The sequence below is a fragment of the Salmo trutta genome, chromosome 39, assembly GCF_901001165.1.
Source record: "Salmo trutta chromosome 39, fSalTru1.1, whole genome shotgun sequence".
Lineage (NCBI taxonomy): Eukaryota > Metazoa > Chordata > Actinopteri > Salmoniformes > Salmonidae > Salmo > Salmo trutta.
The window spans coordinates 25433648-25452821 of record NC_042995.1 but is presented as its reverse complement, the minus strand read 5'-3'; the positions used below and the strand labels follow the sequence as shown (position 1 = coordinate 25452821).

Sequence of the window (19174 nt, the reverse complement as noted above, 5' to 3'; positions counted from 1 at the left end):
AGGTTCGCCAGGCACGGCGAGGAATGGTGCCGGCGGTGGTAAACTGAATTCAGCCATCTTCGTCGCCAATGTTATATCTAGCCTAGCTGTAGAAGAACACACGTCTGCACGGTTTCACATTGTACATCACTCTGTCGTTTAATGACATGTGCCACTCATCCTGACAACCCATTCATCCGTAAAGCAGCACACTGTCGTAAACCATAACAACGTATAGTATGACGTACAGCACGTCGTACCATACATAACAGTGACACCTCTAGCACTCTAGCGCTGCGTTACTCGGGAACATAATTAGGTAGGAGGGTTTAGGTTTTTTGGGTTTATTTTCTTTTATACTGATGTAGCTAGAGCTACTACTGTATGTAGTGTAGTAAACCATGATTACCACACACTCCAGCACAGTAGGTGGCGGCATGCACCCTAAACGTTTGTTCACGGACTGCCATTCTACCATAGAAGGAGAGGGAGAAAAAGACGAGGAAGAACCCGACCCCCGCCGTATTGTTATTGACTCTTTCTTGCATGACACGAACCTATCTAACGTGAAATAGCTATCAAGCAACCGTAAGTAGCAGACTTTGATGTATTTCAATTAGGCCTAAGAATGAAACTGATTAGGCCTGTCTGTTTAACACTAACGTTAGGCTAACGTTACGTGCTAGCTTTTGCTGCTAGTAATATTCTGCTAGCTAGCTAGCCAGTTTATATGTCAGCTAGCGAGCTGTCACAAGCATCAATCTACAGTGTTACGTAAGTCTATACAATTATGTTGAGTGACTCAGGATTACAAAACCGTGTCACAGTCGTGCCCAACAATGAGCATTTTCCTTCAGGTGCTTCAATGGAACATATCAGGGATGTTTAGCGTTAGCTTCGACTTTTTGTCTCTGAATGGGGGTTTTCACTAGTTACCACAGCCACAAAGTCATAATTATGGCTAAAGTGTACACTGACTATTTCTAAAATGCATCTTCTTAAAATCAGAGTTTAAACCTTAACCACACTGCTAACCGTATGCCTAACCATAAATTAAGACCAAAGAGCAATTTTTTCCTTCATGACGTTTTACTTTATAGCCAGTAACAACCATGGGCTAGCTGTCGTTTGCACTTTCCATTCTGTAACCTTACCTAGCTAGCCGTCTGAGCTATTGTTTAGGTAGCAAGCTATGTCTTACCTTTACTTTTCAACACTTTTAGGCAGCTAGTTAACGTAAAGGAAAGAGTGGACAAAGACGAGTAGCGGGACACACCAATACATTCTACAGAGATGGGCGCTGTTGTTTCCCGGTGGAAGGTAACTATATGCACGTTAAACCAGTCTGTAACAGTAGCGTAAGCTAGTTTAGCTATAATAATCCAAAACAAGACATATTCTAGCAACCCTGGTTTATAAACGCAGATATCGACTCTGCCACTTGGGTATGCTTTTTTTGCCATTAGGTTGAGGGTTATAGCTGCAGTCCCTGCCTGTTTCATTACATTGGTGCCAGAAGCGGGAACCCCAAACCTTGTTGCCCGAAGCCCAGCGGTCCATCGACTGTGCCACAAAAGCATGCTTAAGTGGCACAGTCGATATCCAAGCTTATAAACCAGGGTCCCTACACAACTCCCTCTCAAAAAGCGTGTCCTTGCGTTAGACATAGGACGCCGTCTTACAGGAACACGCTCACCAGTCAAGCACACACACTGTAGTGGATGCAAGCTCCGATCCCACTTCTGACACCAATGTAATGAAACAGGCAGGAAGTGCGTCTCGAGCCATCAACCTTCTTGCCTGAAGCCCAGCACGCCATTGATTGTGCAACAAAAGCATGCTCAAGTGGTAGAGTCGATCACTGCGCTTATAAAACAGGGTTGAATAAATCTGGAGAATACGACTACTCCACTGTCTAACTAGCTAGCTACCAACCCAATGCTCCTTTAGCATTTCAAGGTTTCAGTTTAACGTAATCAAGTAGCCTACATCACTGACTAGTCAACTGAACTGTACTGTCTGGCTAGTGTCAGAATAGAATTGAGCCAATGTTTTTGGCATTTGAGGGCATGCATGATGTGTTGAAGTTAATGTTTATAATATCAATTAATTACCTTTTTTATCATTCAGAGAGAAAAAGCATTGCATTCAGCACACACATCTGGTCGTAGCCATTTGTTTTGAGTGATTCAGAAGTAAATTGTATCTAATCTTCAAACAGGCTAAACCAACGACGGTGGAACTTCTAGAAGGCATTGACAAGGTAAGTATTAGGTTAAATGTTGCTATAAGCCCTACTTTTCAACATTATATAGGCTACTAGTATTAAAAAAAGTGTTCACAGCACCAAGCTTCTCCCGCAGTCCTGTCCATGAGCTTCATCTTGTATTCGTCTGTAATTATCAGTCAGGCAGTGATCTGTTTTGATCTTTTAGTGACAGGTGCAGATGTCCACAACTCTGACTTTGGGCAGCACATTGGCCGTCAGATATTAGAAAAGAGGTTATACTTTTTAGAGAAGAATTAGAATGCTACAATAAACCCTTTTTAAATGTATCATAAGGCTGGGAAATACTCTGGCATTACCCAAGCATTCCATAATTCTTATAATCCAACTATTACCTGTTATCTTTTTAAAAATACTTGTCATAGCATTTTGTTGTCTTTTCAGGATATTAAGGACCTTGAGGAATTTAGAGCGAAGAATCAGAGATTGGAGAAGTTGTGGGTGGGAAGACTGCTTCTGTATTCATCTGTGCTTTATCTTATTACTTGCATAAGTGTTTACTTCTGCTATCTCCCCGAACAATGGACAGGACGCATCGTGATGACTTTGCCCTTATTTATATTTCCTATATTGTAAGTACAGCCTACTCTGTCCACTGCCACACATAACCTTAAAGGGGCAATCTGTGATTCAAACAACAATGAAGGACCTTGAGGAATGTACTCACTCTCAAATTCATGTTTTATAGCTATACTGTGTTTGTTTGAAATTACATTATTTACAAACATTGGTGTATAACAAGCTTATATTTTGGTTTCTGATAAGAAAGTTGTATTCTTCAAGAATCAATGGCTATATATCCTTTATTTAAAAGTACAACAAAATGTATGCACCAATCCCTGATTACCCCTTTAAGTATGTATACTATTATGTGCCTGCAGCCTACTTTGTAAAGATGTTTGCTGGCGGTTCAAAAGTACCCTGGGCACATAAAGCAGAGACGATGCCGAGCATCCACATTTTTCATTCACATGAAATCTTCTAAGCACAGACATAGATGTTTTATATTTGTTTAAATCAATAGTTTTTCTTATTCCACAACTGTTCTGGTTTTGTGCATCTAATTCCAAAGTTACTTTTCAATATGTAGGCCTATACTACTCTTTCAGGTCATCAAAATGTCCTGCCATGTAAAATTTCCACCACATAATCTTCAAAGTGAAGAAACTTCTGTTTTGTTCCATTGATCACAAAATGCTTTACCACAGAAAGGGATGCTCTCTCTGATCTGCTTTTCTTAGTAACTATTCAACAATGGGAAGACTGTTTCTGCTGCATTCTAATATTCCTGATTGCTTTTCAGAGTGTGGTTTATGAGGAAGCTGCTGTTATTCCTTTTCTCAAAGCGAACAGAAAGAAACAGTAAGGCTTCTCTTATTTTTATTCAATTTTTGTTGGCCCATCAACCACCCCCCTCTTTGGAGGACAAAAGTAACTTTGTTCTACATTTTTGTTTTTACACACATATGATTATTTTCTTTACATTAAGTTTATCTAATCTTGTTTTGAATTGCAAGTCTGTCCAATTGTAAAAAAATAATGATAATACTACAACTATTTATCAATATAAATGTCTCTTAAAATGCATGTGTGTTTCATGACAAATACTCAATGCATTCCTTGTCACTTTTGTTTCAGATGACAAACTAGAAGATTTAAAAGTTGAAAAAAGAAAAATCGTAAGTGTAGATTTTTATATCTAATTTATTCCAATAATTTTTGATCTTTCAGGGCAGTGCTGGTTTCCTGGACACAAATGAATCCTAGTCCTGGCCTTAAAAAGCATGCTCATGGAGAAACCAGCCCTTAGTGTTTTGAAGTAAGTGTGTCATTGATCCAGAGCTGATATCTTAATGACACAATGACTCTTTCCCTGATTTCCCTTTTAATAGCCCTAAGTGTTTAATCGTATCAGGAGCCCCTTGCACAACTCGCATGCGCTCTAACCTTTGAAACGCATTGATGTAATTTGTGCTGATCTATGCATATTACACCCCTTTTTAGAATTTTGGCCCCCCCATCTCCTACCCCATTCCCTTAGTAGAGGGAGGCTCTTTGCTACAGCAGGCAGACATTGAGTACAGGTGCCTCAAGCTTACAATGGAAGTCTCCTGCCTTCTTAGGAAGCCTTTATTGAGCTCTTAGAGCACTTTGCAGTGAGCTAATTGCCAGTGCTAAGAAATAATCTAAAATCAATGCAGGCTAATTGGCAGAGAGACTGTGTTCCATAAAGCGCTCCCTTAGCGATTCTCTGTAAATTTATAGCAGTAAGCATGGCGAGGATGTCATTTTCTGTCATGTCTAATAACTTCCAATAATTGCGGCTGATGGATTTTCACACCCCATTACCGATTTTGGTGCATGTTATTATTTATCTTCTACTAGCTAACAATTAACAATGTTTGGTGTTTTCCTGATGCAAAGTTGAATTGCAAACCATATTGCTGGCTTGCAAAATCAGAATTTCCTTACTTAGCAGTTTTTGTGTTCGCACCTACGGGTCCCCTTCTGCCACTGAGTACACATTTTCGTTTACAACAAATGAAACCACTAGGATAATGTTATAAGCGTAAAATTATTTTAAAATCCTGTTGTAGGGTATTTACTATTAGTGTTTATCATGCTATTGTATTTGTATTTATTATTGATCCCCATTAGCTGATGCCAAAGCAGCAGCTACTCTTCCTGGGGTCCAGCAAAATTAAGGCAGTTTATACAGTTTTAAAACATTACAATACATTCACAGATTTCACAACACACTGTGTGCCCTCAGGCCCCTACTCCACCACTACCACATATCTACAGTACTAAATCCATGTGTATGTATAGTGCGTATGTTATCGTGTGTCTGTGCCAATGTTTGTGTTGCTTCACAGTCCCCGCTGTTCCATAAGGTGTTTTTTTTATATGTTTTTTTAAATCTAATTTCACTGCTTGCGTCAGTTACTTGATGTGGAATAGAGTTCCATGTAGTCATGGCTCTATGTAGTACTGTGTGCCTCCCATAGTCTGTTCTGGACTTGGGACTGTGAAGAGACCTCTTGTGGCATGTCTTGTGGGGTATGCATGGGTGTCCGAGCTGTGTCAGTAGTTTAGACAGACAGCTCGGTGCATTCAATATGTCAATACCTCTCATAAATAAAAGTAGTGATGAAGTCGATCTCTCCTCCACTTTCAGCCAGGAGAGATTGACTTACATATTATTAATATTAGCTCACTGTGTACCGCCAAGGGCCAGCCGTGCTGCCCTGTTCTGAGCCAATTGCAATTTTCCTAAGTCCTTTTTTGTGGCACCTGACTACACGACTGAACAGTAGTCAAGGTGCGACAAACTAGGGCGTGTAGGACCTGCCTTGTTGATAGTGTTGTTAAGAAGGCATAGCATCGCATTATTATAGACAGACTTCTCCCTGTCTTAGCTACTACTGCATCAATATGTTTTGACCATGACCGTTTACAATCTGGTGTTACTCCAAGCCGTTTAGTCAACTCAACTTGTTCAATTTCCACATTATTTATTACAAGATTTAGTTGAGGTTTAGGGTTTAGTGAGTGTTTTGTTCCAAATACAATGCTTTTAGTGTTAGAAATATTTAGGGCTAATTTATTCCTTGCCAAACACTCTGAAACTAACTGCAGCTCTTTGATTGTTGCAGTCATTTCAGTCGCTGTAGTAGCTGACGTGTATAGTGTTGAGTCATCCACATACATACAAACTCTGGCTTTACTCAAAGTCAGTGGCATGTCGTTAGTAAAAATTGAAAAAAAGCAAGGGGCCTAAACAGCTACCCTGGGGAATTCCTGATTGTAACTGGATTATATTTGATAGGCTTCCATTAAAGAACACCCTCTTTGTTCTGTTAGACAAGTAACTCTTTATCCACATCATAGCAGGGGGTGTAAAGCCATAACACAAGTTTTTCCAGCAGCAGACTATGATCAATAATGTCAAATGCCGCACTGATGTCTAACAAGACTTGTGCCCCCACAATTTTTATTCATTTATTTATTTCACCTTTATTTAACCAGGTAGGCTAGTTGAGAACAAGTTCTCGTTTACAACTGCGACCTGGCCAAGATAAAGCAAAGCAGTTCGACACATACAACAACACAGGGTTACACATGGAATAAACAAACACAGTCAATAATACAGTAGAAAAAGTCTATATACAGTGTGTGCAAATGAGGTAGGATAAGGGAGGTAAGGCAATAAATAGGCCATGGTGGCGAAGTAATTACAATATAACAATTAAACACTGGAATTTTAGATGTGCAAAAGATTAATGTGCAAGTAGAGATACTGGGGTGCAAAAGAGCAAGATAAATAAATACATTATGGGGATGAGGTAGTTGGATGGGCTATTTACAGATGGGCTATGTACAGGTGCAGTCATGTAGCAGTCATTTTATCATCAATTTCTCTCAGCCAATCATCAGTCATGGTGTCAGTGATGTGCTTATTGAGTGTCCTTCCCTATTAGCATGCTGAAATTCTGTTGTCAAGTTGTTTACTGTAAAATAGCATTGTATCTGGTCAAACACAATTTTTTCCAGAAGTTTAGTAAGGGTTGGTAACAGGCTGATTGGTCAGCTATTTGAGCCAGTAAAGGTGGCTTTACTATTCTTGGGTGGCGGAATGACTTTAGCTTCCCTCCAGGCCTGAGGGCACACACTCTCTAGTAGGCTTAAATTGAAGATGTGGCAAGTAGGAGTGGCAATATCGTCTGCTATTATCCGCAGTAATTTTCCATCTAGATTGTCAGACCCTGGTGGCTTGTCATTGTTGATAGACAATTTTTTTCACCTCTTCCACACTGAATTTATGGAATTCAACAGTACAATTCTTATCTTTCATAATTTGGTCCGATATACTTGGATGTGTAGTGTCAGCGTTTGTTGCTGGCTTGTCATCCCTAAGTTTGCTTATCTTGCCAATGAAAAAGTAATTAAAGTTGTTTGCAATATCAGTGGGCTTTGTGATAATAAATGAAGGAGCAGAGTTGGCTTTTTTCCCAAAATGTAATTTAAAGTGCCCCAAAGCTTTTTACTGTCATTCTTTATATAGTCTATCTTTGCTTCATAGTGTATTTTCTTTTTCTTTTCATTTAGTTTAGTCACATGATTTCTTAATTTGCAGTACGTTTGCCAGTTGGGCTGCCAGACAAAATTGCCATACCTTTTGCCTCACCCCTCTCAACCATACAATTTTTCGATTCCTCATCAATCCAAGGGGATTTACCGTAATTTCCGGACTATTAAGCGCACCTGAATATAAGCTGAATTGATTTTTTTTTTTTTTTTTTGAACATAAATAAGCCGCACATGTCTATAAGCCGCAGGTGCCTACCGGTACATTGAAACAAATTACCTTTACACAGGCTTTAACGAAACACGGCTTGTAACAAAAATAAATAGGCTTTAACGAAACACGGCTTGTAACAAAAAAATCTAAAATTAGCAGTAAGCTTTAGTTGTCTTTTTGCACTGAGTCAATTCCTCACGCTGCTGTTTCCAACGTCTTATCATCGACTCATTAAGACCAAGCTCCCGTGCAGCTGCTCTATTTCCTTTTCCAACAGCCAGATCAATCGCCTTCAACTTGAAAGCTGCATCATATGCATTTCTCTGTGTCTTTGCCATGATGAGGGTGACAAAATTACTACCGTAATCAGAATGATGGGAAGTTTGAGAGCGCTCGATTTAATCTAAACCGTAAACCAAAAAGTTATTTGACCTTAACCCGTTCGGCAATTTCATTGTTCTAATGAAAGCTTCATGCCGCCAAAAAATTGAGCATTTCACAGAATGTGTTTTTTTGGAGAAAAAACAATTGAAAGCGGGAAAAATCCATATATTAGCCGTGTCATTGTTTAAGCCGCGAGGTTCAAAGCCTGGGAAAAAAGTTGCGGCTTATAGTCCGGAATTTACGGGAACCGTTTTTACAGTCCATTTTCTTAATGGGTGCGTGCTTATTAATAACTGGAATAAGTCGTTTCATTAATGCGTCAAGTGCAGCGTCTGGTTGCTCCTCATTACACACCACAGACCAGCAAATATTTTTTAGATCATCAACATATGAATCACCTCAACTTCTTTTATAACCTCTTATACACTATATTAGGCCAAGGCTTTGGAACTTTGGTTTTCCTAGATATGGCTTTTGTGTATTTAAGAAGGTCATCAAAAGATTTGCTGTGCTAGGGTTGCAAGCTACCAGTAATTTACCAGTGGTAACTTTGGTCATTTATACTTGTATTTATTTTTGTATATCTATGTCCATATTGTCCTTGGGTTTCTAGAGGACAGACATATGGTTCAAGAGAGAATAGCTTAATTAATGAAAAAAAGCATCTACAATGACATAATTTTCAATTAACTCTAACTCTTCCAACTATTGTTTTTTTCTCACAACATTTACAACAAAGACATAAAATAACAGTATGTTAACAAATATATGAAGGATATTTCATGCTGAAACCCTCATAGTAAACACAAATGGTATTCACTTAGTTGATGATTTATTTTTAGGTTAATGTTTTACAGCTTTGTCATTCAATTATTTGATTATTTTACATGTGAAAAGGCCGCACAGAGGGCCAGAAATAATTAGACACCTGTGATAATCTGAAGTACCCCAAAAAGCCACTAGATGTTTTCTGATGTATGCACTTAACAAAAATATAAGTGCAACATGCAACAATTTCAAAGATTTTACTGTGTTAAAGTTAATAAGGAAATCAGTCAATTGAAATATATTCATAATGCCCTAATCTATGTTTTCACATGACTGGGAATACAGATATGCATCTGTTGGTCAGATAGGGGCGTGGATCAGAAAACCAGTCAGTATCTGATGTGACCACCATTTATCTCATGCAGCGTGACATCAACTTTGCAATGGAGTTGATCAGTGTTGATTGTGGAATGTTGTTCCACTCTTCTTCATTGGCTGTGCGAAGTTAATGGATATTGGCGGGAACTGGAACACGCTGTTGTACACGTCGATCCAGAGCATCCCAAACATGTGCAATAGGTGACATGTCTGGTGAGTATCCCATGGAACAACTGGGACATCAGCTTTCAGGAGTTGTGTACAGATCCTTGTGACATGGTGCTGTGCGTTATCATGCTGAAACGAGGTGATGGCGGCGGATGAATGGCTCGACAATGGGCCTCAGGATCTCGTCACGGTATCTCAATCAATCATTCACATTTATTCATGAAGCCCTTTTACCTCAGCCAAAGTCACAAAGTGCTGTACAGAAACCCAGCCTAAAACCCCAAACAGCAAGCAATGCAGGTGTAGAAGCATGGTGGCTAGGAAAAACTCCCTAGAAAGGCCGGAACCTAGGAAGAAACCTAGAGACGAACCAGGCTCTGTGGGGTGGCCAGTCCTCTTCTGGCTGTGCCAGGTGGAGATTATAACAGAACATGGCCAAGATGTTCAAACGTTCATAGATGACCAGCATGGTCAGATAATAATAATCACAGTGGTTGTAGAGGGTGCAACAGGTCAGCACCTCAAGAGTAAATGTCAGTTGGCTTTTCACTGCCGATCATTCAGAGTTAGAGACAGCAGGTGCGGTAGAAAGAGTATCTCTGTGCATTCAATTTGCCATCGATAAAATGCAGTTGTATACGTTGTCTGTAACTTATGCCTACCCATACCATAACCCCATCGCCACCATGGGGCACTCTGTTCACAACGTTGACATCAGCAAACCGCTCGCCCACAGTATGCCCAGTACAGTTGAAACCAGGATTCATCCGTGAAGAGCAGACTTCTCCAGGGTGCCAGTGGCCATCAAAGGTGAGCATTTGCCCTATGAAGTCAGTTACAATGCTGAACTTCAGTCAGGTCAAGACCCTGGTGAGGACGATGAGCACGCAGATGAACTTCCCTTAGAAGGTTTCTGACAATTGTTGCAGAAATTTTTCGGTTTTGCAAACCGACAGTTTCATCAGCTGTCCAGGTGGCTGGTCTCAGACAATCCCGCAGGTGAAGAAGCTAGATGAGGTCCTGGCTGGCGTGGTTACATGTGGTCTGCGGTTGTGAGGCCGGTTGGACGTACTACCAAATTCTCTAAAATGACGTTGGAGGTGGCTTATTGTAGAGAAATGAACATTAAATTCTCTGGCAACAGCTGTGGAGGAAAGTTCTGCATTCAGCATGCCAATTGCACGCTCCCTCAAACTGCACATTTTTGAGTAGCCTTTTATTGTCCCCTGCACAAGGTGCACTTGTGTAATGATCATGCTGTTTAATCAGCTTCTTGATATGCCACACCTGTCAAGTGGATGGATTATCTTGGCAAAGGAGAAATGCTCCCCAACAGGAATATAAACTAATTTGTGCACAACATTGGAGAGAAAAGCTTTTTTTGTGTATGGAACATTTCTGGGATCTTTTATTTCAGCTCATGAAACATGGGACCAACACTTTAAATGTTGCATTTATATATTTTTCCAGTTTATATGTATTTTAACTTGAAAGCTATCAAAATGTTTGTTTACTGGTAATATACCCTCCCTTTGTAACCTTATGCTGTGCAGATAGAGTTCCTTAACTGATTTTAATTTTAAAACCTTTTTTCTACAGTTGGAAGAGGTGATGGAGACTGAAACCTACAAAAATGCCAAGTTAATTCTTGAGAGGTTTGATCCTGACGCAAATAAGAAAGTGGCAAGTACAGTATCTGTTTTTTTAAACGAACCAATGACTTAATCTGCTATTTATTTAAATTATGAATTGATCTGAGATTCTTATTTTATTTTGAAAGGAAATGGAATTCACGCCAATCAGGCCAGGTCAGATGACTCCTAGACCGGGCCAAGGTGAAGGCGTCCTCTCTACATTAGTTGTGTTTCTGTATTCAAGCATAAAACCAAAGATTGTGAACCTATAAATGCCTTACTCACCTTTTGATTGCTACCACATAATTCCTGTGGTTGACTTGGTTACATAGAATTAATCTGTTCATGTGCTCACGGTTTGAGCCTGAGCTGTCAGTCCTGTATAATTGATTACATTCAGGAGAGCAGTCACACACTTCTCTTTCTCTACGTTTAGTCAATGAACAAATAAGTTGACCATAATTGAGTGAGTGCTTGTGGGAATTGTTGTTTATTCAATGCCCCTTGAGGACTTCAGTTCAATCAATGGGGGCGGCAGGTAGTCTTGATGTTATGCTGCAAGGTTGGGCAAACTACGAGCCCAACCCTGTTTTATTTTCAGGGTGGGGGGCCATAATTGTTTTTATTATTAATATATGTCCAGGCCTCTCTTGGATGTCTAAAACTTAATAGAAAGTATGTAGAAATGATAATGGACCAATGTAAAATAAAAGGTTAAATAACTGCACTTTTTCTGGCACAGAAATAGATTTTGACAAACAAATCGGTCAACAACAAAAACATATTGTTCGTCTCTGTTGAATTTCGAAATCCTGATGTGGCCCTCGAGCCAAAAAGTCTGCCCACCCCTGCACTAGTGTATACACCCCTATGTTATACTGGGAAATTGTATTTCCATAGCTAGAGCTGACAGTGAGGACTTGTGAAGAATCAACCACCTCTGCATAATAAAAACAGTTTCTTTGTGAGAAGGTGGAAACGTTTAGTTAGACATTGATATGCAAATGCAGGCTGAAAAGTACCAGTGGCCCTGCTTTGGCCCCAAGTGAGAGCAGGTCCGCAGGAGCCATAGCCCAGTGAGACACGGGTGCCGGCCCGCGTAGATGGAAACAGAAAAGCATGAACTTTCTGCGTAAAACACTGGGGTAAATCTTGCATGGAAATGTGCCGTTAGAGATGTGGGCCAGCAACTGGAATGTTGCCGTTTTGAATCCCTAATCAGACAGGAAAAATCTGGCATAATGTGAGCCGGCAACCGAGGGTTGCTGGTGTCAAATCCTAGATGCCATCTCCTGCCGTTGTGCCCTTGAGCATGGCAAGAAAATGTCCCTGTACTTCAACCCACATTGCCGTAGATATGCAAATTAACAGAATGCCTTAACTCTGAGAACCATTTGTGTAGTGTCCCCATTTTGAGAAAGGATACCTTTTCTACATGTCCCTCTTCTTCAGAACTCCGTCAACGCAACATAGCCTTGAGGCCCCCTGTCATGGGCGCTGGAACCACCCCTACGGGTCCCCTTCCTCACTCAGCCCCAGGTGGGCCCCCAGGAGGACCCCCCGATAGAGGCCTGTCTGCCGCGGTTGCCCAGCAGACCATAATGAGGAGACCCCCTATGACACCCTGCACCCCTATCCCAGGAATGGGTGAGTAAAGCTCTACTGGATAGTTTTATATCTTTCAGTGGGATTGTAATGCCACAGACACACCAGAATGGCTTTCCAAGAGGTGTTGAGGGTTCATGAGTGGTCCAGTCTCAGTCTTGACTTAAATCTGCTTGATAATCAGAGACAAGGTTTGAATATCGCTGTCCATCAATGGTTCCCAACCAAACCCGTTTTAGCAATTGATAAAAATAATGGTTTTGTTACATTAAGAGTTGTGCAAACTTGGTAGAATCTTATTCAAAATGATTTACAGCTGACAAATGTAATCCTTCTTTAAATGTTTTTATTTGAAGGCAGCAAAATGTGAAAACTGCAAGAGGTGTGTAGACTTTCACTTAGCACTGTATGTAGCCCTCCAAGCTGCTTATAGGTTGTTCATGGATTCCAGTGTAGATTATTAAAACACTTGAGCTTATTTTCTGTAGCCTATACTTTTATGTATCCCAAATCTAAATGCCATATTATGCACTAAACAAGGGTGATTTACATTCTTACCTTTCAAGAGGACCTGTTAAAAACCAGCCCGTGTAGTTTTTTTTAAGGCTGTAGTATTAAAATGTGTAGAAACTAAACTAAGCACTAATTGTCACTGTGTTCCTATGATGTGCTATAATGTTAGGTATGCACCCCCCAGGCCCACCCCTGGCTAGACCCGTCTTACCTCGAGACCGAGGTGCCGTGGACAGAGTCATCGAATACCTTGTGGGAGATGGCCCTCAGAACAGGTCTGTACTTCCGTCCAAAGCATTTCCAATGACCTAATTACTGATGTGCTTCGTAGAGTACTATGCCTACAGTGAGCAGAGGATCGTATTCTCTATGTGTGGCCTCACTATTTTGTGCTCGTCAGTTGTGACGGTCACTGTAACATACAGCTTTAAATGGTAGACCTTTACTGGAGTTCTCCTTTTAACAGTTTTGCATCTAGGCAACTTCAAGGTTGATCTCTTCTCACTGTTATGTATGCTCTTTTATCCCCAGATATGCCCTTATATGCCAGCAGTGCTTCTCCCATAATGGCATGGCATTGAAAGAGGAGTTTGAATATATTGGTAAGATTTGGAGAAATACTGCTTCCTGTCACTACCCTTCAAACACTGCATTAACTTTGCCCTTCAGTGCTTGGCTGCCATCTTTGTATTTTGTATTTATTATGGATCTCCATTAGCTGCAGACAAGGCAGCAGGTACTCTTCCTGGGGTCTGGCAAAATTGAGGCAGTTATACAATTAAAAAAACATTACAATACATTCATAACATGTTTCACAACTCACTTTGTGCCCTCAGGCCTCTACTCCACTACCACATATCTACAACACAAAATCCATGTGTACGTGTGTGTATAGTGCGTTTGTTATTTTGTGTGTGTATGCATGTGTCTACGCCTATGTTTGTGTTGCTTCACAGTCCCCGCTGTTCCATAAGGTGTAGTTTTATCATTTCAAAAAATCTGATTCTACTGCTTGCATCAGTTACCTGATGTGGAATAGAGTTCCATGTAGTCATGGCTCTATGTAGTACTGTGCGCCTCCCATAGTCTGTTCTGGACTTGGACTGTGAAGAGACCTCTGGTGGCATGTCTTGTGGGTGTCTGAGCTGTTTGCTAGTTTAAACAGACAGCTCGGTGCTTTCAACATATCAATACCTCTCACAAAAACAAGTCCATATCTCCTACACTTTAAGCCAGGAGAGATTGAAATGCATATTATTAATTTTAGCTCTCTGTGTACATCCAAGGGCCAGCCGTGCTGCCCTGTTCTGAGCCAATTGCAAAGTCCCTCTTTGTGGCACCTGACCACACGAGTGAACAGTAGTCCAGGTGCGATTAACTAGAGCCTGTAGGACCTGCCTTGTTGTTAGTGCTGTTGACAAGGCTTGGGCTTTTTTTATGGACAGACTTCTTCCCATCCTAGCTACAGTTGTATCAATATGTTTTGACCATGACAGTTTACAATCCACAGTTACTGGATTGGAGCTTCGTCATCTCAACTTGCTCAGGTTCCACATTACTTATTACAAGATTTAGTTGAGGATTAGGGTTGAGTGAATGATTTGTCCCAAATACAATGCTTTTAGTTTGAAATATTTAGGACTAACTTATTCCTTGCCACCCATGTTAGGTGTTGCAGTCATTTCAGTCGCGGTAGTAGCTGACATGTATAGTGTTGAGTCATCCGCATACATAGACGCAAAACCAGTGGCATGTCGTTAGTAAAGATTGAAAAAATGGGTCTAGACAGCTGCCCTGTGGAATTCCTGATTCTACCTGGATTATGTTGGAGAGGCTTCCATTAAAGAACACCCTCTGTCTTCTGTTAGACAGGTAACTCTTTATCCACAATATAGCAGGGATGTAAAGCCATAACACATGTTTTTCCAGCAGTAGACTGATCAATAATGTCAAAAGCTGCACTGAAGTCTAATAAAATAGCCCCCGCAATCTTTTTATAATTTCTCTCAGCCAATCATCAGTAATTTGTGAAAGTGCTGTGCTTGTTGAATGTCCTTGGCATATGTTTTTTTTGTAATATGCTGGTGCAACCAACTTTTTGTAACCAAAGTAGCTCAAGCTATGACATCGAAATAAGGTAATCCATTGAGCAGATGCAGTTATGCATCTTCAACAAAAAAAGTGGGGCAATTGGTGAAGCACATGGCACCTTGCCTTTGAAATAATGTTACTTACATTATGACCGTTTAGCTTTCAGGTGTGCTTACTGTTATGTCCTGAACCATGCAAGGAAGACCCGACCTCAAGCTCCAAGACTCCCAGAATTTAGCTTTGAGCGGAGAATGCGCTCGGAATCACCCACCCCAGAAAAATCTGCGGCATCAGAGGCCACTGATGAGAGCGCACCCCCCTCTGGAGGTATAGTAACTAGAGTTACCTTTGGAAATGAACTAATCATATATGTAGCACTTGGCCAAATCCAAGGGTCAAAAGATCAGAGGAGTTAAGTGGACCCAAATGTATCAGTGTTGACATTAAAGTAAAACAAGTTGTTTATTTTATTCAGGGCTCTAAATGAACAGGTTGTAAATTAACAGCACTGGTGCTCCCAACTTTAAACATTTCGTTTAAATTTAAGAGCAACCAGAAAATAAGATTTTTTTTCAATCGATTGAGATATATCCTATATGAATTCTAGCTACTTCTGAAGCACATTTTGTGCCCTAGAAACTCATGTAACCCTGTTGATATAAATACCTGTCATTGAAATTAGTCATTTGTGGAATATTAGGTTTTGACATTATGTAATTGCACTATTTTGCTATTTTTACATTTCTGTAAAACATTTGTAATTTATCAGACACTCATCCAGAGCCTAAATAAGTTCAGGAGTAAAAATGTGCTTAATAAGAAACATAATACATTGCATAGTGATTAATATAATTTTTGAATGACTACCTCATCTCTGTACCCCACACATACAATTATATAAGGTCCCTCTGTCAAGCAGTGAATTTCAAACACAGATTCAACCACAAAGACCAGGGAGCAAAGACCATGTCTCGCAAAGGGCACCTATTGGTAGATGGGTAAAAAAAAAAAAGCAGGCATTGAATATCCCTTTGAGCATGGTGAAGTTGTTAATTGCATTTTGGATGCTTTATCAATACACCCAGTTACTACAAAGATATAGGCATCCTTCCTAAACTCATTTGCCAGGGAGGAAAGAAACTGCTCAGGGATTTTACCATGAGTCCAGTGGTGATTTTAAAACAGTTACAGAGTTGAATGGCTGTGATGGAAGAAAACTGAGGATGGGTCAACAACATTCTAGTTACTCCACAATACTAACCTAAATGACAGAGTGATCAACTTGGTTAGTCATGAATTCTTAATCTTCCGGTCATTAAAACCACATGGTAAATGTAGCATAGTGTTTGTTGCTATAACAAACTCAATGATCAATTTAACATTGTCGTCTTTTTGTGCATGTTTGTTTTATCCTAATATTTACCATTGCTTTATACTTTGTCTTTGAATAGCTGATCAAAGTGAAGACAGTGGTCCCAGTCATTTGGCTACCAGGGCGCCCACTGTATCTTTAGCAACTGCTTCATGGAGTGCAGTGCACAGTTTCGCCATTGTCCACCATCACCACAAAGGTCCCATCCTACCACAGCCTGGTGCTTTGCAGATTTTAGTCCCACCAATCACTTACCCTGATTAAAGGCTATTTAAATTGACTTCTTGTGGCATCTGGCCCCATAATCATATCACGATCTTAAAATGATCAAGCAACTAACAATCAGATTTGGGGTCAATTTATTTTTAATTCAAGAATTGAAATGAAATTCCAATTTTACTCTTCTGTCTGATATTACAGCTACACAAGCTATTGCATGGCATCACACAATGATGTTGATGCATTATTTCTTGTTGGACCATCAAATGACCATTGTACTGATCCCATTTTTTGACCCTGAGAGTTGTTGATAATTAACTTCATTCTGGAGTAATGTAAAGCTTTCTGTGTTTGCAGATCAAGTCATTGTATATAATATTAACAGGCTGTGCATGCTGCAAATTATTGTAGTGTAATTACACAAAGTTAGTGATTTAATGGTTTGACTGTTAAAATTATTTAACCCTGTCACTCACTCACCCCCCCCTCTCTTTCTGATATTTTTTTGAATGTTTGAAAATGGGCTGCTCTGACAGTTTGACAGTAATACTTTACAGTAAATATATTATAATGGCTTATGAATGTGTGGTTTGTACATAGTGGCTCAGAGGCAGAGAGAGAGAGAGAGAGTCCTGTTATCAGAAACAAACAAGTGGTAGATATGTATGGTTAATGTAAGCTTTATAAATGTATGTCTTCTGGTTGCAGATGAGAAGGAGCTGGAGGCCCCTTCTGATGAAGTGGAGCCTCAAGTTGAAAAGGCCCAGTCTACAGAGGAGACCCCAGACCCCAATGTAGAGAACCCAGAGGCCGCAGAGACGGTACACACAGAAGAGGAGCCTGAGAGACCAGGAGAAAAGCAAGAAGTCCCCCAATTGGAAACAGAGTAGAAAACATTGAATTCCCACCCTCCCCTCTATGTATATCAGCTGACATGGTGTAGTGTTTGTTTAAAAATCATGTGGTACCCAGCTCCTGGATTTACATAAAATGCTTGTAATGCACAATATTCTTTGGAAGTGAAATAATAATCTAGAAATAATAATCTAGAATTGACCACTTTTTCTCACTTAAACCATAACTTGGCAGGTGTGAGCATTTCTTACATTCACTTTGATGATCAAAATTACTGACTTGCCAAATCCACTTTCTCTTTTGAAAAGATACATTTGCCAAATGCACTGCTCTGGTCTGTCTTTCAAGATTTGCTCTGATTGTGTAATTCTTTAGGCTACACAATAAATAGTTAAGACATGTTTTAAATTTATTTACAGCAGTTCTGGAAATATTGAAACTTATTCAATCGTAAGCCTAGTCGGGCAAAACTTTTGTTTATACAGTGAGAATAGAATGAATTGCGATATTATTTATTATGGCCAAGAAGCAGTTCCACATATCTTCTTTCAGGCCTGTGTTATGTTCAGCCATGAAGTAAATAAAAAAAAATATTTTGTGTTGGAGCTTAATTTGTATGTCAGGTTTTCAGCATACCAAATCTTTGCAAATGCCTGTTTCTATTAATATGTACATGGCACGCCAAATAATGTTTTTTTTTGTTTTTTTTATGACGTAAAAAACATGTTCTCAATCAATTCATGGTAGACTATTGAAACAAGACAAAGGGTGCTTCTACTTCATATTACTCCAGGATAGACTGCAGTGCTTTGCAGGCAGTGCCATAGTGGGCAATTCCATACAAGATTGTCCCAAAGATATTTATTATGTTTTGGTTCTTACTGACATGAAATACATGGGAAGGATGTTTGGCATACCTTTGACGTTTGCAAAATGTTTATTGAGAACTAATAAGTTGGGGAATTTGTGACATTTAGGCCTTACCCAGGCCTTAAGACACTACAAAGATGAGTAAAATTGTGCTTAAGTCAGATAAGTTCCATGGACTGTGCAATGGTGTTTAACATGTGGTTAATTTCTTTATGATCAAATAAGGAGAGACTTATCACACAAGTTAGAGTTATACTTAAACTAAATATTTATCCACTTAGAGAGCAGGTCAATACAACACACACATAGTGAATCGATTGAGTGCTCTGCGATAACGATGGCTGGTCGACGAATCCCTCTTAGATTCGTTGAGAGCCCCGACACAAAGGATACAAACACATAGCAAAGATACAACCTCTTAGTCTACATGACACACAACAGATGTGTGGAAGATACTAATAATTCACAGCAGACCGTGTCTGCTGTAAAGACTGTTCTCATTGTGTAGAAACCAGGTCTGGCCCCCAAAACAAAGTTCCTCTCATCGTTATCCATACCGGAGCCATCTCCATCCTGGTACCTCCCAGCACACAAACAACTCATGCTATGGAATGCAGTCTTGTTAGGTTTATCACCTAAGGAATCGTAACTCTTCTGTCAGCATTAAGCCCCCAGAGGCCCAATCTCAGTTCACACAGACAATATAATTCTAAGAACCCCCTATTCTATTGCATAAAACAACCATTTGA

At 39.9% G+C, this 19174-nt stretch overlaps 1 protein-coding gene across 6 annotated transcripts; it reads left to right on the top strand.

The window, feature by feature from the left end:
- The first annotated feature begins 435 nt into the window (after positions 1–435).
- lnpk (lunapark, ER junction formation factor) lies at positions 436–18588 on the top strand. 6 transcript variants are annotated; one of them, XM_029741683.1, is made up of 14 exons: positions 436–567; positions 1203–1299; positions 2201–2242; positions 2651–2838; positions 3570–3628; positions 3905–3945; positions 10866–10949; positions 11047–11101; positions 12353–12547; positions 13203–13293; positions 13550–13620; positions 15269–15436; positions 16561–16680; positions 17409–18588. In XM_029741683.1, exons 2-14 carry the CDS (start codon positions 1273–1275, stop codon positions 17588–17590), a joined length of 1323 nt encoding a protein of 440 aa, XP_029597543.1. In that variant the 5' UTR covers positions 436–567; positions 1203–1272; the 3' UTR covers positions 17591–18588. The 6 variants fall into 6 exon arrangements, with proteins under 6 accessions (XP_029597543.1, XP_029597541.1, XP_029597545.1 ...); XM_029741681.1 differs by having other exon boundaries at positions 13188–13293; XM_029741686.1 differs by lacking the exon at positions 436–567 and having other exon boundaries at positions 1277–1299; positions 2651–2707; positions 2796–2838; positions 13188–13293.
- Positions 18589–19174: the final 586 nt, after the last annotated feature.